This window comes from Coregonus clupeaformis, chromosome 37 (assembly GCF_020615455.1).
Source record: "Coregonus clupeaformis isolate EN_2021a chromosome 37, ASM2061545v1, whole genome shotgun sequence".
NCBI lineage: Eukaryota > Metazoa > Chordata > Actinopteri > Salmoniformes > Salmonidae > Coregonus > Coregonus clupeaformis.
Genome location: NC_059228.1, coordinates 3321197 through 3341512, shown reverse-complemented (window position 1 = coordinate 3341512; position 20316 = coordinate 3321197). Strand labels below are relative to the sequence as shown.

The 20316-nt window shown below is 44.5% G+C and overlaps 2 protein-coding genes across 27 annotated transcripts in view; both read left to right on the top strand.

Moving 5' to 3' along the window:
• Positions 1–1282, top strand: part of LOC121553184 (actin-binding LIM protein 1) — a 124452-nt gene extending 123170 nt beyond the window's left edge. For all 25 annotated transcript variants that reach the window (XM_041866153.2, XM_041866165.2, XM_041866156.2 and 22 more), the window contains one exon: positions 63–1282. In XM_041866153.2, coding sequence (XP_041722087.1) covers positions 63–176 — 114 coding nt within the window. In that variant the 3' untranslated portion in view covers positions 177–1282. The remainder of the gene's footprint in view (positions 1–62) is intronic.
• Positions 1283–2533: 1251 nt separating this feature from the next.
• LOC121553743 (E3 ubiquitin-protein ligase TRIM21) lies at positions 2534–20279 on the top strand. 2 transcript variants are annotated; one of them, XM_041867101.2, is made up of 6 exons: positions 2534–3249; positions 3337–3432; positions 14151–14387; positions 14496–14515; positions 14663–14805; positions 19176–20279. In XM_041867101.2, exons 1-6 carry the CDS (start codon positions 3232–3234, stop codon positions 19763–19765), a joined length of 1104 nt encoding a protein of 367 aa, XP_041723035.1. In that variant the 5' UTR covers positions 2534–3231; the 3' UTR covers positions 19766–20279. The 2 variants fall into 2 exon arrangements, with proteins under 2 accessions (XP_041723035.1, XP_041723034.1); XM_041867100.2 differs by having other exon boundaries at positions 2534–3432.
• Positions 20280–20316: the final 37 nt, after the last annotated feature.

Sequence of the window (20316 nt, the reverse complement as noted above, 5' to 3'; positions counted from 1 at the left end):
ATGCTAACCACAACATACCCCTTCCCCCTTCCTTCTTTTCTCAACCTCTTTTCTCACTCTAGCGCCACTTAGCCCCAGAAACGTTCTTTGACATCTTTGGGATGGAGATCCAGGAGTTTGACAGGCTTCCACTGTGGAAACGCAACAACATGAAAAAGAAGGCCAAGCTCTTCTAGCAGTCAGAGCAGCATGCACTCATCCCATCCCTTAAGATAGCACTCTACTCTACCACTGTAACATAGATGTAGGATTTGTTTTGATTTCCCCCTCCTTTTTTCAGACATGTTCAAGGAAGCAATGAAATTGACTCTTTTTACTCTATGCTTCCTCTATGGACTGAATACATAATTTAGTAACCTATAGATGCTACAAGGAAAGAGAATAAAACCATTTCTTCATTGTGCAAAAATGAAAAAGAATGAGAGAATTATAAGTTAGGTCATGTTTTTTTTTACTGCTGCGCTTGTTTTTTTATTTTGTTTTTCGCTTTGCTTTGAATGGAGCTGCTTTTATTTTCTATCCTTTTTCTTTAATCTCATGGCACCAATTGGAACATGTTCTTCACATGCGAAACTGGTCTGTCAGCTTCATAAGTCAATGGTCAGCTTGCCCTCATTTTGGCTGAAATATTTTTGCCCACCATTGGCGTCAAATCAAATGGCTCACAGTCTTCATCATGGAAATTATTGGGCCTTGCCATTTCTTTATGACTCTAGTACATAATAAGAGTCCAAATCTTCAAACACTGCTCATGCCAGCTAGCCTTAGCACCTAACCATGTTACTCTCACTGGCATCAGAGTCTGGAAAAGCCATCAATCAAAACGATATAATGTGGTTTCCATATAGATCTGGCTTATATTCATTAGGACATGCAACGTTTTAAAACGTTTTGCAACGGAAAACGGAAATGAGTCCAAGTAGTTCCTCCCTATTTCAGTCTGTTTTCTTCCGTTTGATGCCTAATAAATACGACCCAGGTAGCCTACCCAGGCATCTTGACCCTTCAACAAACAGTTTATCCTATCAGGCTCCTATGAAAACGACCCAATTTAGTTTTCCTTTGGTTAAATTGGAGAAGCAATTCCTATTTTACTCATAAATATTCAACAAACACCCCCAAAAAACACAAAAAAAACATTAAATGTACTTAAAAATAACAACTGTATTTGAAATGACTGTTTTATAAATGAAACCCACACTGCCATTTGTTGTATTGAAATATAAGCAAAAATAAAGTTTTAAATCCCTGTGTATGATGATCCTCGGCTACACCAAAGGTATCACGTGTAGTTCATCTCCTCTCAGCTATTAAACTATAATAAACACAGTGTGAGGTAGTATGAGGACTCTCCTGTCAAGTTTTATGGGACCAATCAGGCATAGTGTACTCCGTTGACTTCCTGGACTTCAGCCAATAAAGAGGCAGACACCCATGGAACTGACTGACTGACTGACTGACTGACTGACTGACTGACTGTCTGTCTGTCTGTCTGTCTGTCTGTCTGTCTGTCTGTCTGTCTGTCTGTCTGTCTGTCTGTCTGTCTGTCTGTCTGTCTGTCTGTCTGTCTGTCGCTCTCTCGCTCTCGCTCTCGCTCTCGCTCTCTCTCACTCTCTCGCTCTCTCTCTCAAACACGCACATACAGATACACACACACCCAGGCTCATAGAAGACCTATAGATTTAAAGTATGCTATGAATCAAAGTATAAATGGAGGAAATACAGTATTGCTAAAGATTATCTGTGTGTCAAACTGGATAGAAACCCTCTGTTAGCTTATAGCCTGCTTACAGCACCTCATACCATCAATGTAAAAATATTACTTACAGTAATTTGCCAGGGATCAGTTTACACAAGTATATTAAATGTTATACAATACATATAGGGTTGGTGTCCCGGACACAGATTAACCCTAGTCCTGGACTAAATAGCATGGTCAATGGAGAGCTGTGACATCATGATGGATGTCACATTGTCTTCTAGTGATTTCTATTGCAAAGGTCAGTGGTGGAAAAAGTACTAAATTGTCATACTTGAGGTAGAGTAAAGATACCTTAACAGAAAATGACTCAAGTAAAAGTGAAAGTTACCCAGTAAAATACTACTTGAGTAAAAGTCTAAAAGTATCTGGTTTTAAATGTACTTAAGTACAGTGGTAGAAAAAGTACTCAATTGTCATACTTGAGTAAAAGTACAAAGTAAAAGTAAATGCTATACATCAAATTCCTTATATTAAGCAAACCAGACGGCACGATTTTCATATTATTTTTAATTACGGACAGACACTCCTACACTCAGACATAATTTACAAACACAGTATTTGTGTTTCGTGAGTCCGCCAGATCAGAGGCAGTAGGGATGAAAAGCATTATATTGATAGGTGCCAGAATTCTGTCCTGCTTGAGCATTCTAAATGTAACGAGTACTTTTAGGTGTCAGGGAAAATGTATGGAGTAAAAAGTACATTATTTTCTTTAGGAATGTAGTAGAGTAAAAGTAAAAGTAGTCAAAAATATAAATAGTAAAGTAAAGTACAGATACCCCCAAAAAACTACTTAAGTAGTACTTAAAAGTATTTTTACTTAAGTACTTTACACCACTGGCAAAGATTGACCAATCCAAAGCTAGAATCATGAAAAAGGGTTAACAACAATGACACTGGAACTTGGAAGACCTGCATGGTCTATCTGGAGTCATTTAAATGATAGTGTGTTTGAGTGAGTTGGACAGACAGCTCAAGGTGAATACTTTCCAAGGCAGAGAAAAAGGGGCCCACTGACATAGAAATAGAATGACTAGAACGGATAATCCCCTCAGACCACAGCAATTTGACTGCACCCTCATGGGTACACCCAATATGGCTCATTGAATGGGTCATGTCTGTTCTAGTGATTCTATTTCTATGGACACAACACTATCCACTATGCTCTGGCACCTGACCTTGTGACACTAGAGAGGCATATGATTGTTAAAGAGGGCCAGGTGCCTGTGTCTTAAATCACACTGCTGCTACAGAGGTATGGTATGTATGAGACAGGCCATTCTATAAACAGAGGAAGAGAGACACAAGCAGAAAGACACAAGAGAATGAGAGTAGCCTATACTGATTTAAGATTCACTGACACAGGACTGAAAGTCTTTGGTTTATTACAACTTCCCTTGGCTGCATCGTTAGCCAAGCTCTTCGTCATTGGTATAACTGATAATCTCGCTTAGAATAAGACCTTGGAGATGAAGACCCAGGATCAGGTGTGTGCTACTGTGCTTCAAAAGAGAGAATTTGGTGGAATCCATCTTGGCTCTTTTTTTTGTATTTCTGAAACTTTCTCTCCCCAGGAGATGCTGTTGAAGCACCAGGAATGTCTGAAGAGGCAAAGAGAAGCGGTGAAGTTCAGAATTAAGAAACTAAGCGCAAAGCAAACTGAAATCACTGTAAGTAAACTAACAGCATGGGGATTCATCTGTGTGAACAGAGGTCACATGCATCACAATATCATGTCAGTCATATTGAATGCACACATGAGTGTTCCAGTCAAATTGCTGTGGTCTGAGGGGCTTTGGCCCTTCTAGTAATTATGTTTGGTAACACTTCATTTTAAGGTGTCCTTGTAACAAGTATGTAACAAGTATTGTAATTACTTGTAATAATACATAGTTACACTGTAATAACAACATGAAACTGCTGGTAATTGCAGTCTGTAATTACAGAGGTGGAACAACGAATGCTTGTTACCATGCTTGTTACAAATCTTAACGTTTCCGATAGCATCCCAACCAAATATCCCAAAGCACTATATTTCAGCCTGCACATTTCAGCCTGCACAAACCATGTAATAATTTAGCCATTTTAAAACCGACCACCTCATTGACTGACACAACTCTGCAACAAAGGGCTCTGTCGTCTGATGCCCAGGCCCAATGGCAAAAACAAGTTCACAAACAGTTCACATAAAAAAAATACTTTCAATTGTTAAATCAACGGTGCATTTGACAATCGGTCAATTACTTTAACCATCAATTAAAAATGTTTAGACACATGAATAAACAGTTATGGTTAAAATTGTGAGATAGTCATTCATGCTTGACAAATTGAAAGCCTATTAAGGTTGGTTGAATAATGGTTTATAAATGCACTTAAAATGTTCATAAGACAAACTTTTATTCCATCATGTAACCTTGCAAGGGTTTCACTGTTGAGGAACAATCTCACTTTTGGATGGGATGTATTGGTGCAATTATTTATTTATACCAGGAACTAAGGCATCATGTCAACATCTACCCATCTGCGCAGCATGCTCAAAATAACGACGACCTTGAACGGGCCCACAATTGTTGACACTAACGTCATGTGACAGTGCGCAAAGAACAGGTCGAGAAGAAGGTCACGCCGCGTTCAAAACCACCAGGAACTTGGAACTCGGAAATCTCCGACTTCAGTGCTTTCAAGGAAACTCAGAACTCTGAAATAAATGAGCTCCGACTGGGAATAATCAGTTTGAACGGTTATACAACTTGGAATTCGAAGTTGGAAATTCTGGCATCTTTCAAGAGCTCCGACTTTCCGACCTGAAGATCACTGACATCATGATTTTACCTCGTTTTTTCTCAGTTCCCAGTTCTCTTGAAAGTATCACCAGTGTGCAAAGTCAACAGCAGTTTTGGCTACGCTAGCTAGTTAACTGTAGCTAGCTAACATGAGCTTCTCTAGGCTAGTTAGCTAACTAGTTACCATCTACAGAATAGACTTTCAATGCAATCTGTTGAGTTTTTTGGGATATCTAGTTTTCTAAATTTGACTAGCTAGCTACCTAATCTGGGAAATAGCTTTGCTATGGTCGCTACTCACCAGCTAACTAGCTAGCTAATGTTAGTTGGGCTCGATGGTCTAATCTTCCCTGATCCTTGTTCTCAGGGTATCGGTACCCCAAGTGTATTACGTGAGACACACCCAGCATGTTAACGTTAGTTTGCTAGCTTGCTACTTGTGTCACCTCACTATGAGTAACAAAAGTTCCTTTTCCCTTTTCAATGCAGCTAAACACTAGCTAATTTATTAGTGTTAGTAAACACTATTATTGCTAGCTGGATAACACAACTACTAGCTAGGTAGCAGGCCTAAACTATAGAAATCATGATGATGATAATTAGTATAGTGTAATGTAAATTGTCATAGATACATTCTTCTTACAGTGAGGGAAAAAAGTATTTGATTTTGTACGTTTGCCCACTGACAAAGAAATGATCAGTCTATAATTTTAATGGTAGGTTTGTTTGAACAGTGAGAGACAGAATAACAACAAAAAAATCCAGAAAAATGCATGTCAAAAATGTTATAAATTGACTTGCATTTTAATGAGGGAAATAAGTATTTGACCCCCTCTCAATCAGTAAGATTTCTGGCTCCCAGGTGTCTTTTATACAGGTAACGAGCTGAGTGTCACGATCGTTAGAGTGAGTAGACCAAGGCGCAGCGTGATGAACGAACATACTTATTTTATTTAATGAATGCACGAACAACAAAACAACAAACGATAACGTGACGTCCTATGTTAAACACAACAAACACGGAACACACCAAAAGGAACAAGATCCCACAAACACTAAGGGAAAACAGACTGTTTAAATATGGCTCCCAATCAGAGACAACCAGCAACAGCTGACACTCGTTGCCTCTATTGGGAACCACTCTGGCCAACATAGAAATACAAGAACTAGACTGTGAACATAGAACAAAACACATAGAAACTACACACCCTGGCTCAACATATAGAGTCCCCAGAGCCAGGGTGTGACAGTACCCCCCCCCCCCAAAGGCGCGGACTGCGACCGCGCCTCCACATAAACCAAACAGGGGAGGGCTGGGTGGGCATTCCTCCTCGGAGGCGGTTCCGGCTCCGGGCTTGCCCACCACCTTCCAATAATTCCCCCGTAGCGCCCCTGGTCCGGTCTGGCCCCGCTGGCTGGAGCTGGACTGGACATCGTAGGAGCGGATTGCTTCAGCTCCGGTGTGGAGCAACTGACCGGTACCTGACCAGGCACCGGTGACCCAGGCACGGGTTGTGCCGGACTGACGATGCACACCCCTGGCTTGGTGCGTGGAGCAGAAACGGGCCGGACCGGGCTGACGATGCGCACCCCTGGCTTGGTGCGTGGAGCAGCAACGGGCCGGACCGGGCTGACGATGCGCACCCCTGGCTTGGTGCGTGGAGCAGGAACGGGCCGGAACGGGCTGACGATGCGCACCCCTGGCTTGGTGCGTGGAGCAGCTACGGGCCGGACCGGCTGACGAGCGCGCACCCTGGCTTGGTGCGTGGAGCCGGAACGGGCAGTACCGGCTGACGATGCACACCCCTGGCTTGGTGCGTGGAGCAGGAACGGGCCGGACCGGACTGACGACTCGCACCCCTGGCTTGGTGCGTGGAGCAGGAACGGGCCGGACCGGGCTGACGACTCGCACCCCTGGCTTGGTGCGTGGAGCAGGAACGGGCCGGACCGGGCTGACGACGCACACCCCTGGCTTGGTGCGTGGAGCAGAAATGGGCCGGACCGGGCTGACGATGCGCACCCCTGGCTTGGTGCGTGGAGCAGCAACGGGCCGGACCGGGCTGACGATGCGCACCCCTGGCTTGGTGCGTGGAGCAGGAACGGGCCGGACCGGGCTGACGACGCGCACCCCCTGGCTTGGTGCGTGGAGCAGCTACGGGCCGGACCGGGCTGACGATGCGCACCCCTGGCTTGGTGCGTGAGCCGGGAACGGGCCGTACCGGGCTGACGATGCGCACCCCTGGCTGGTGCGTGGAGCAGGAACGGGCCGGACCGGACTGACGACTTCGCACCCCTGGCTTGGTGCGTGGAGCAGGAACGGGCCGGACCGGGCTGACGACTCGCACCCCTGGCTTGGTGCGTGGAGCAGGAACGGGCCGGACTGGGCTGACGATGCGCACCCTGGCTCGGTGCGTGGAGCAGGAACGGCCGGACCGGGCTGACGACTCGCACCCCTGGCTTGGTGCGTGGAGCAGAAACGGGCCGGACCAGGCTGACGACTCGCACCCCTGGTTTGGTGCGGGGAGCAGGAACAGGCCGGGCCGGGCTGGCGCCGCGCACCATTAGCTTGGTGCGGGGAGCAGGAACAGGCCAGGCTGGGCTGGCGACGCGCACCGTAGGCTTGGTGCGGGGAGCAGGAACAGGCCGGGCTGGGCTGGCGACGCGCACTGTAGGCTTGGTGCGAGGAGCAGGAACAGACCGAGCCGGGCTGGCGACGCGCACCGTAGGCTTGGTGCGAGGAGCAGGAACAGGCCGAGCCGGGCTGGCGACGCACACTGTAGGCTTGGTGCGAGGAGCAGGAACAGGCCGGGCCGGGCTGGCGACGCGCACCATTACCTTGGTGCGGGGAGCAGGAACAGACCGGACCGTACTGGGGACACACACCACTGGCCCTACGCAGGGATCTGGAACAGGCCGGACCGGACTGGTAACACACCCCAGTACCTCTCGCCGTGCCTCTACACCTTCCTTCCCCTCTTTGACCAGTGGCCCCCGTAACCTGGCGGCCTCCTCTGCCAACCTCCCAATTTGCCCTGTGGCAGCCTCCTGCTGCCCAGTCGCCCATGCCGTGTGCCCCCCCCTAAACATTTTTTGGGGTTGCCTCTCGTCCATCCGACGACGACACTGTTGACGCCGTTGCTCCTCTCTCGCCAGGGCCTTAATCTTAGCCCATGGCCCTTTTCCCCCGAGCATGTCCTCCCAGGACCACACTTTGCCCACCTGGGCCATCGCCAACCTCTCCAGCTCCTTTCCCGGCGCTTCCTCCCATGTCCAGGCTGCCTGCTCCTGGACACGCTGCTTGGTCCTGGTATGGTGGGATCTTCTGTCACGATCGTTAGAGTAAGTAGACCAAGGCGCAGCGTGATGAACGAACATACTTATTTTATTTAATGAATGCACGAACAACAAAACAACAAACGATAACGTGACGTCCTATGTTAAACACAACAAACACGGAACACACCAAAAGGAACAAGATCCCACAAACACTAAGGGAAAACAGACTGTTTAAATATGGCTCCCAATCAGAGACAACCAGCAACAGCTGACACTCGTTGCCTCTGATTGGGAACCACTCTGGCCAACATAGAAATACAAGAACTAGACTGTGAACATAGAACAAAACACATAGAAACTACACACCCTGGCTCAACATATAGAGTCCCCAGAGCCAGGGTGTGACACTGAGATTAGGAGCACACTCTTAAAGGGAGTGCTCCTAATCTCAGCTTGTTACCTGCATAAAAGACACCTGTCCACAGAAGCAATCAATCAGATTCCAAACTCTCCACCATGGCCAAGACCAAAGAGCTCTCCAAGGATGTCAGGGACAAGATTGTAGACCTACACAAGGCTGGAATGGGCTACAAGACCATCGCCAAGCAGCTTGGTGAGAAGGTGACAACAGTTGGTGCGATTATTCGCAAATGGAAGAAACACGAAAGACTTGTCAATCTCCCTTGGCCTGGGGCTCCATGCAAGATCTCACCTCGTGAAGTTGCAATGATCACGAGAACGGTGAGAAATAAGCCCAGAACTACACGGGAGGATCTTGTCAATGATCTCAAGGCAGCTGGGACCAGAGTCACCAAGAAAACAATTGGTAACACACTACGCGTTACAGGACTGAAATCCTGCAGCGCCCGCAAGGTCCCCCTGCTCAAGAAAGCACATATACAGGCCCGTCTGAAGTTTGCCAATGAACATCTGAATGATTCAGAGGAGAACTGGGTGGAAGTGTTGTGGTCAGATGATACCAAAATCGAGCTCTTTGGCATCAACTCAAATCGCCGTGTTTGGAGGAGGAGGAATGCTGCCTATGACCCCAAGAACACCATCCCCACCATCAAACATGGAGGTGGAAACATTATGCTTTGGGGGTGTTTTTCTGCTAAGGGGACAGGACAACTTCACCACATCAAAGGGACGATGGACGGGGCGATGTACCGTCAAATCTTGGTTGAGAACCTCCTTCCCTCAGCCAGGGCATTGAAAATGGATCGTGGATGGGTATTCCAGCATGACAATGACCTAAAACACACAGTGAAGGCAACAAAGGAGTGGCTCAAGAAGAGCACATTAAGGTCCTGGAGTGGCCTAGCCAGTCTCCAGACATTTATCCCATAGAAAATCTGTGGAGGGAGCTGAAGGTTTGAGTTGTCAAACGTCAGCCTCGAAACCTTAATGACTTGGAGAAGATCTGCAAAGAGGAGTGGGACAAAATCCCTCCTGAGATGTGTGCAAACCTGGTGGCCAACTACAATAAATGTCTGACCTCTGTGATTGCCAACAAGGGTTTTGCCACCAAGTACTAAGTCATGTATTGCAGAGGGGTCAAATAATTATTTCCCTCATTAAAATGCAAATCAATTTATAACATTTTTGACATGCGTTTTCTGGATTTTTTGGTTGTTATTCTGTCTCTCACTGTTCAAATAAACCTACCATTAAAATTATAGACTGATCATGTCTTTGTCTGTGGGCAAATGTACAATATCAGCAGGGATCAAATACTTTTTTCCCTCACTGTATCTACCGTAGATTCCCACAAGGTCTCAGTCTCCAGGATGCGAAAATGCTTACAAGAAAGAAACAGATGAAGACAGAGACAGAGAAATTTGATTTCCATTTTTACTTGCAATTTTAAAAAGGGATAAAAATACAATTCTGTTTTTCTAAATTAACTATCTAGGCTACTACTCACCACCACTAGAATGTTTTATGTTATTGCGTAGGCCTATATCTTTGTTTAATCTAATTAATCAAATTATTAATCTAACAATAAAAATCCTCGTAATTTTGTAAGAAATGTGAGGTCTTTTTACATTGCAATAAAGTTGAGGAGCTCATCTTTTGTTTGTCGGTTTTTTCACTTGGTAATGAGTAGTCAGTAATTATATACAGTGGGGAGAACAAGTATTTGATACACTGCCGATTTTGCAGGTTTTCCTACTTACAAAGCATGTAGAGGTCTGTAATTTTTATCATAGGTACACTTCAACTGTGAGAGACGGAATCTAAAACAAAAATCCAGAAAATCACATTGTATGATTTTTAAGTAATTAATTTGCATTTTATTGCATGACATAAGCATTTGATACATCAGAAAAGCAGAACTTAATATTTGGTACAGAAACCTTTGTTTGCAATTACAGAGATCATACATTTCCTGTAGGTCTTGACCAGGTTTGCACACACTGCAGCAGGGATTTTGGTATACTCCTCCATACAGACCTTCTCCAGATCCTTCAGGATTCGGGGCTGTCGCTGGGCAATACGGACTTTCAGCTCCCTCCAAAGATTTTCTATTGGGTTCAGGTCTGGAGACTGGCTAGGCCACTCCAGGACCTTGAGATGCTTCTTACGGAGCCACTCCTTAGTTGCCCTGGCTGTGTGTTTCGGGTCGTTGTCATGCTGGAAGACCCAGCCACGACCCATCTTCAATGCTCTTACTGAGGGAAGGAGGTTGTTGGCCAAGATCTCGCGATACATGGCCCCATCCATCCTCCCCTCAATACGGTGCAGTCGTCCTGTCCCCTTTGCAGAAAAGCATCCCCAAAGAATGATGTTTCCACCTCCATGCTTCACGGTTGGGATGGTGTTCTTGGGGTTGTACTCATCCTTCTTCTTCCTCCAAACACGGCGAGTGGAGTTTAGACCAAAAAGCTATATTTTTGTCTCATCAGACCACATGACCTTCTCCCATTCCTCCTCTGGATCATCCAGATGGTCATTGGCAAACTTCAGACGGGCCTGGACATGCGCTGGCTTGAGCAGGGGGACCTTGCGTGCGCTGCAGGATTTTAATCCATGACGGCGTAGTGTGTTACTAATGGTTTTCATTGAGACTGTGGTCCCAGCTCTCTTCAGGTCATTGACCAGGTCCTGCCGTGTAGTTCTGGGCTGATCCCTCACCTTCCTCATGATCATTGATGCCCCACGAGGTGAGATCTTGCATGGAGCCCCAGACTGAGGGTGATTGACCGTCATCTTAAACTTCTTCCATTTTCTAATAATTGCGCCAACAGTTGTTGCCTTCTCACCAAGCTGCTTGCCTATTGTCCTGTAGCCCATCCCGGCCTTGTGCAGGTCTACAATTTTATCCCTTACACAGCTCTCTGGTCTTGGCCATTGTGGAGAGGTTAAGTCTGTTTGATTGAGTGTGTGTACTGGTGTCTTTTATACAGGTAACGAGTTCAAACAGGTGCAGTTAATACAGGTAATGAGTGGAGAACAGGAGGGCTTCTTAAAGACAAACTAACAGGTGTGTGAGAGTCGGAATTCTTACTGGTTGGTAGGTGATCAAATACTTATGTCATGCAATAAAATGCAAATTAATTACTTAAAAATCATACAATGTGATTTTCTGGATTTTTGTTTTAGATTCCGTCTCTCAAAGTTGAAGTGTACCTATGATAAAAAATTACAGACCTCTACATGCTTTGTAAGTAGGAAAACCTGCAAAATCGGCAGTGTATCAAATACTTGTTCTCCCCACTGTATATAGAAATTGCTCATAGGTAACTGTAAAGTTACACTTATCTTTAAAAAGCTAAATCCTTTGTTACAACTAGTGACAACCTTGTACCTATGCAGATATTAGATATATGTGCTCTGTGATTTATTAGTGTGTTTATTTTCTCACTTGGATGGTGCTTTCAGAAGCTAACGATAAGATTGTCAGGATGGGTAACATACTTTGTGTACCCCTCAAGATGCACTTCATTTTAACTAGCTAAATCCTGTGTAACACCTAGTAATTACAAAGTACGTATGCAGCAGTGGAGGCTCCTCAGAGAAGGAAGGGGAGAACCATCCTCCTCAGTGAATTTCATAAAAAATAAAAATGGTAAAACATTGAAAAAGTTATAATTTTTTAGATAAAACTATACTTAATATATTCACATCACCAAATAATTGATTAAAACACACTGTTTTGCAATGAAGGTCTACAGTAGCCTCAACAGCACTCTGTTGGGTAGCACCATGGTGTAGCCGGAGGACAGCTAGCTTCCGTCCTCTTCTTTGTACATTGACTTCAATACAAAACCTAGGAAGCTCTTGGTTCTCTCCCCCTTCCATAGACTTACACAGTAATTATGACAACTTCCGGAGGACGTCTTCCAACCTAACAGAGCTCTTGCAGCATGAACTGACATGTTGTCCACCCAATCAAAGTATCAGTGAATGAATCTAGTACTGAAAGCATAAGCTACAGCTAGCTAGCACTGCAGTGCATAAAATGTGGTGAGTAGTTGACTCAAAGAGAGAGGAAAACAATAGTTGAACAGTTTTCAACAAATTAATTTCTTCAAAAAGGAAGGATAAGTAAGAGAACGAGAGAGAGTGATTTTTTCACTTTCAGTTTCACTTACTTAGCTAGCAAATGCAGCTGGCTAGTTTAGTTACTCAAACACCAGGCTCAAATAGAGAGATACTATGTTAGCTAGCTAGCTAGCAAATGCAGCTGGCTAGTTTAGTTACTCAAACACCCGGCTATGTTAGCTAACACAGGAACCCTTCCAAGTCAAGGTAAGCTTTTGGTTGTATTAATTTATTGCCACCGGGGGAACTGCTTACTGAGTATACACTGTAATGACAACGATGTAGGCTGTGTGTAGTGGTTATGACATGGTTTGGCTTGGAAAGGTTTTTTCGCCTGGTCACATACAGCTGATGTGTTGTTCATTGAAGTCCACAAACGAAGGGAAAAGGTGAGAGGAGGAGAATGCATAGAGGCTAGAATGAATTCAACGTGGCTGCTATGAAAGTGAACTGTGTTTATGCATGATCAGGGGTGTTGAAAAACGTTTCTTAAACGGAAGCAAACAAAACAGGGATAAAAATACCTGAATTTGTCTAGAAACTCTCATTTGCAACTGCTGGACTAATGATTACACCCTAGATCATCTAGATGCAGGCAAGAGTGTGCATGGCGGTATTGAATGTGTCACTGTCTGTCATCTCAAATTTTTCTCTCGACCTGTGTGCACCTACGTTGTAAACTTTCATTCATAGGCTAGGTTGTAACAACCTCATGATGAGTATAGGGAAAATTAGAGTATCACGTAGTAGCCTAAACCTATCGATGTTACATTGAACTGGGTGAATGGAATATGAATGACAGTCATCCAACATGCTGTAATAGACAGACATGCTCATGAAAAATAAATGTGTCCTCCCTCATCATAAACGACACTGACCGCCACTGGTATGAAGATATTACATGTGCTCTGTGGTGTACTAGTGTGTTTATTTTCTCACTTGGATGGTGCTTCCAGAAGCTTTAAAATTAAGGCAAGATTGTCAGGATGGGTATTGTAATATAAGTACACATAAAAAAAAGTAAGTACTCCTCAAGATACACTTCATTTTAACTAGCTAAATCCTGTGTAACACCTAGTAATAACATTGTACTTCTGCAGATATTACATGTACTCTGTGTTGTACTAGTGTGTTTATTCTCCCACTTGAGGATGACACCCACTTGAGGATGACACCCGTATGGTAGACTCCAGTCAGTGATGTTGACCAACATCTTATCTGTTTTTGTAAACTCAACCAAGTTAACCCAGATGGTACACTTTTTGGGGGCAAGTGCTCGCAACAATATTGAGTGGACATTTTTGAGAGTGTGCGTTCAAGGGTAAGAAAATAGAGTTTATGTAATGTCTGGGCACCCAGCGCATGTGTCCACAAGAGATTACAGCCTTGTGATAGTTATTACTGAATCAGATTAAGCTGAGAACAAACAAAACACAAAATTGGTGAAGTTAGTGAAAACTTGCCCATTTGTAACAAGCATTCATTGTTATACCTCTGTAATTACAGACTGCAATTACCACCTGTTGTTATTACAGTGTAACTATGAGTTATTACAGTTAACTTCAATGCTTGTTACAGTGTAATTACACATGTAATTACACTGTAATAAGGATCATTAAAATGAAGTGTTACTTTATATTTCTATGGTCACATCTCACATCTATATTTCCATGGTATCTATTTGTGGTGAAAAACTCTCAAAACATGGTAGCATATGAAGCTCTAAGATGGGATGTGTTGCAATGACTTTCACACCGATTGATTCTGTGTCACCCAACCAGAAAAAGTCATCAGCGATGAGGGAGAGTATAAGGAAGAAGTATGAGGACATCCAGAGGGTTCTGGATGAGGACCTGAGGATGACTCTAACCCAGCTAGAGATGGAGGAGAGAGCTGCAGTCACAGCCCTGGAGGACCTGATGGAGAAGAACTGTACCATCATTCAGGAGATAGAGCAGGATCTGGCCAGGCTCACTTCTGAGCTGGCCCAGAAGGACATTCTACTGCCTTATTCAATGGTGATTTGGCTCTTCAGTTCAATGGATATTGTTGATGGATGTAACTGTGATAAGTACATACTGTTGTATTCATTATCACTATCTTCATTTCCTCTCCATCTTCTCTAGGACACTGAGATAGTAGGCAGGTATGTCATTTGATCCAGATAAATGTTTTGTTTCTAATACCACATGCGAAACAGAGATGTTTTCAATTATCATTATTGATCATAAACTGTCACTGTTCATGTGAGGGCCCCTGCAGTAAATATTGGTGTCTGTCCTCTCTCACCCAGAGTGATGGATCTGCTGAGCAGGACAGACCCCAGCAAAGTGAACTTGGATGAGCCTAAAGCTGACCAGATCCTCAGCCTCACCAACAACATGCTGCTACTCATCCGCTCCCAGACCCCCATCACCAAGAGACTCATCAGGAGCTGTGAGTTCCCTTAGTATTCCATGATGTCTTCTACATTTTAATGATTTCATTCTCAAGATGTTGTGATGTTAATTACAACTGGAGAGTTACGCAGGTACTTAAAAAAAAAAACATGGATCATCTAGTCTACACCATGTGGTTTGTCAGAGTTCTTTCATTATAGATACATTTGTTACATCTATAATTTATGTGTGGATAAGCCATTATAATATGCAGCATGTTTCTGTACCTAGAAACGCAATCTGAATTGTACTTCACACTGCCCTCTCCCACCTGGACAAGAGGGGAAATAACTACAGTGAGGGAAAAAAGTATTTGATCCCCTGCTGATTTTGTACGTTTGCCCACTGACAAAGAAATGATCAGTCTAAAAACACCCCCAAAGCATATATTGACGGTGGAGATGGTGTTCTTGGGGTCATAGGCAGCATTCCTCCTCCTCCAAACACGGCGAGTTGAGTTGATGCCAAAGAGCTCAATTTTGGTCTCATCTGACCACAACACTTTCACCCAGTTCTCCTCTGAATCATTCAGATGTTCATTGGCAAACTTCAGACGGGCATGTATATGTGCTTTCTTGAGCAGGGGGACCTTGCGGGCGCTGCAGAATTTCAGTCCTTCACGGCGTAGTGTGTTACCAATTGTTTTCTTGGTGACTATGGTCCCAGCTGCATTGAGATAGTTGACAAGATCCTCCCTTGTAGTTCTGGGCTGATTCCTCACTGTTCTCATGATCATTGCAACTCCACGAGGCGAGATCTTGCATGGAGCCCCAGGCCGAGAGAGATTGACAAGTCTTTTGTGTTTCTTCCATTTGCGAATAATCACACCAACTGTTGTCACCTTCTCACCAAGCTGCTTGGCGATGGTCTTGTAGCCCATTCCAGCCTTGTGTAGGTCTACAATCTTGTCCCTGACATCCTTGGAGAGCTCTTTGGTCTTGGCCATGGTGGAGAGTTTGGAATCTGATTGATTGATTGTTCTGTGGACAGGTGTCTTTTATACAGGTAACAAACTGAGATCCCTTTAAGAGTGTGCTCCTAATCTCAGCTCGTTACCTGTATAAAAGACACCTGGGAGCCAGAAATCTTTCTGATTGAGAGGGGGTCAAATACTTATTTCCCTCATTATAATGCAAATCAATTTATAACATTTTTGACATGCGTTTTTCTGGATGTTTTTTGTTGTTATTTTGTCTCTCACTGTTCAAATAAACCTACCATTAAAATTATAGACTGATCATTTCTTTGTCAGTGGGCAAATGTACAAAATCAGCAGGGGATCAAATACTTTTTTCCCTCACTGTATGTGAGAATGCTGTCATTCAGCTCAGCGTTCACACCATAGTTCCCCCCAAGCTCATCACCAAGCTGGGGACCCTGGGACTGAACACCTCCCTCTGCAACTGGATCCTGGATGTCTTGAAGGGCCGCCCTCAGGTGGTGAGGGTAGGCACCAACACCTCCGCCACGCTGACCCTCAACAGGGGGTCCCCTCAGGGTTGTGTGCTTAGTCCCCTCCTGTACTCCCTATTCACTCCAAAACCATCATCAAGTTTGCTGACGACACAACAGTGGTAGGCCTGATCACCGAAGGCGATGAGACAGCCTACAGGGAGGAGGTAAGAGACTTGGCAGTGTGGTGCTAGGACAACAACCTCTCCCTCAACGTCAGTAAGACCAAGGAGCTTATCATGGACTATAGGAGAAAGAGGGGAGAGCACATCCCCATCCACATTGACTGGGCTGGTCAAGAGCTTCATGTTCCTTGGTGTCCACATCACTAAGGACTTAGCATGGTCCACACACACTTGCACAGTCAAGAAGAGGGCACGACAAGCTGAAAAGATTTGGCATGGGCCCTCAGATCCTCAAAAAGTTATACAGCTGCACCATCGAGAGCGTCTTGACTGGCTGCATCACAGCTTGGTATGGCAAATACACCACCCTCGACCGCAAAGTGCTACAGAGGGTGGTGCGGACAGCCCAGTACATCACTGGGGCTGAGCTCCCACTAGGTGCCCTTCTTTTCGAGGCATTGGAAAGCCTCCCTGGTCTTTGTGGTTGAATCTGTGTTTGAAATACACTGCTCGACTGAGGGACCTTACAGATAATTGTATGTGTGGGGTACAGAGATGAGGTAGTCATTCAAAAATCATGTTAAATGCTATTATTGCACACAGAGTGAATCCATGCAACTTATTACGTGACTTGTTGAGCAAATTGTTAATTATTTAGGTTGCCATAACAACGGGGTTGAATACTTATTGACTCAAGACATTTCAGCTTTTCATTTTCAAAAATTTCTAAAAACACAATTCCACTTTGACATTATGGGGTATTGTGTGTAGGCCAGTGACACAAAATCTCATTTTAATCAATTTTAAATTCAGGCTGTAACACATTTTTTTTTTTTTAGGTAAAGGGGTCTGAATGCATTCTGAAGGCACTGTACATATCTACCTCAAATACCTTGTAACTCTGCACATTGATCTGGTACTGGTACTCCCTATATATACAGCGGCTTCCGAAAGTATTCAGAACCCTTGACTTTTTCAACATTTTGTTACGTTACAGCCTTATTCTAAAATGGATTCAATAAAAAAAATTCCTCAGGAATCTACACACAATACACCATAATGACAAAGCAAAAACAGGTGTTTTTTAATTTTTGCAAGTGTATTAAAAATTAAAAACAGAAATACCTTATTTATGTAAGTATTCAGACCCTTTGCTATGAAACTCGAAATTGAGCTCAGGTGCATCCTGTTTCATCCTTGAGATGTTTCTACAACTTGATTGGAGTCCACCTGTGGTAAATTTAATTGATTGGACATGATTTGGAGAGGCACACACCTGTCTATATAAGGTCCCACAGTTGACCGTGCATGTCAGAGCAAAAACCAAGCCATGAGGTCGAAGGAATTGTCCGTAGAGCTCCGAGACAGGATTGTGTCGAGGTACAGATCTGGGGAAGTGTACCAAAAAATGTCAGCAGCATTGAAGGTCCCCAAGAACACAGTGGTCTCCATCATTCTTAAATGGAAGAAATGTGGAACCACCAAGACTATTCCTAGAGCTGGCCGCCCGGCCAAACTGAGCAGTCGGGGGAGAAGGGCATTGGTCAGGGAGGTGACCAAGAACTTGATGGTCACTCTGACAGAGCTCTAGAGTTCCTCTGTGGAGATGGGAGAACCTTCCAGAAGGACAACCATCTCTGCAGCACTCCACCAATCAGGCATTTATGGTATAGTGGCCAGACGGAAGCCACTCCTCAGTAAAGGGCACATGACAGCCCGCTTGGAGTTTGCTAAAAGGCACCTAAAGACTCTCACAGCATGAGAAACAAGATTCTCTGGTCTGATGAAACCAAGATTGAAATCTTTGGCCTGAATACCAAGTGTCACATCTGGAGGAAACCTGGCACCATCCCTACAGTGAATCATGGTGGTGGCAGCACAACGCTGTGGGGATGTTTTTCAGCATCAGGGACTGGGAGACTAGTCAGGATCAAGGCAAAGATGAACGGAGCAAAGTACAGAGAAATCCTTGATGAAAACCTGCTCCAGAGCGCTCAGGACCTCAGACTGGGGGCGAAGGTTCACCTTCCAACAGGACAATGACCCTAAGCACACAGTCAAGACAACGCAGGAGTGGCTTCGGGACAAGAGTTGAGTGGCCCAGCCAGAGCCCGGACTTGAACCCAATCGAACATCTCTGAAGAGACCTGAAAATAGCTGTGCAGCAACGCTCCCCATCCAACCTGACAGAGCTTGAGAGGATCTGCAGAGAAGAATGGGAGAAACTCCCCAAATACAGGTATGCCAAGCTTGTAGCGTCATACCCAAGAAGACTTGAGGCTGTAATCGCTGCCAAAGGTGCTTCAAGAAAGTACTGTGTAAAGGATCTGAATACTTCTGTAAATGTGATTTTTCAGTGTTTTATTTTTTATAAATTAGCAACAATTTCTAAAAACCTGTTTTTGTCATTATTGGGTATTGTGTGTAGATTGATGAGGGGGGACCATTTTATACATTTTAGAATAAGGCTGTAACCTAACAAAATGTGTAAAAAGTCAAGGGATCTGAATAGTTTCCAAAGGCACTGTAGATCCATTCTTGTGTATTTTATTTCTCTTGTGTTACTATTTTTTAGAACTCTGCAGTGGTGGGAAGGGCTCGTAAGCAAGCATTTCACTATAAAGTCTACACCCGTTGAATTCGGCGCATGTGACAAATAAAATCTGATTTGATTTTAAAACCTAAAACTCTGTGATTTCAAAGCGGTTATTGCTTGCCATACCCAGCCAGTGATAATATTTTCTTTTAAATACAGTCATTTCTCACTGTAAAAATACACATCTGTCCCCAGATTCCACAGAGGTTTCCCTGGACCCAGAGACAGCGCACCCCAAGCTGATCATCTCCCCGCGCGGTGACAGTGTCACCTACACAGACACCTGGCAGGAACTACCAGAGCTCCCGGGCCGCTTTGACACCACCCTCAACGTGATCAGCCTGCAGGGCTTCAGCTCCGGGCGTCACTACTGGGAGATAGATGTGGCTGGGAAGACTTACTGGGAGCTGGGCCTCACCTACCCCACCATCTCCCGCAAGGGCCGCGCCGAGGACTGCTGGCTGGGCCGTGGCTCTGACTCCTGGGCTGTGGAGTTCTTTGATGGGGAGTACACAGCCTGGCACGGTGGGGTGCCCCACCAGCTGCCTGTCACAAAGCACTTCAGCCATATTGGGGTCCTATGTAGTTTCCCAGCGGGCCTGGTGTCTTTCCTGGGGGCGGACAACATGACCCCTCTGTTCTCGTTCTGCGCAGGGGCGTTCAGGGACTGTCTCCACCTGGCGTTGTGCTCAGGTCACGACCACAATGGTACAAACGCCAAACCCATTGTGATCTGTAACGCACCTCCACCTCCTAGTGTTTTCCAGAATGCCCAGAAATGCTGACTCTGCTCCTTATGATGCTCCTACTGACTCTATTCTTAAAGATTTTGTCAAATTTCTCATGTTGCTGCTCTTTTATCTATTCAAGTACTTAAATATGCATTCTGTAATCTATTAATGACTGTATTTAAGGTGCTGTTTTGAAATATAACGGGAGGATCAAGATCGTTTTAAATGTATTGTGGTTCCAGTTTTAGAGACATCCTTAACTTTCTAACAAAAGTATTAGTGGTTTTAGCTATATATTTTTTTGCTGCTCTGTAAACCACACAGGGCCACAGAAGGAAGATGTTTGGCCTAAAATGCACTTCATGCCCCTGGAGAGTAGCCTACACAGCTAACATGTGATGTGAATCCAAAGTCTACACTCAAACAAACAACAATCTCTCTTTGTAAATAGGATCTCTGAGCCCCAATGGTAATATCCAATAGTAGATGACTAGTCCTATGTGCTAATTATATTTTAACAAACAATCTAGTTCAGTCGCGCCTGTATTGATGAATCACTTACCATTAGAGTTGCAGATAATGTGTATGTTTATTTATTATATGTG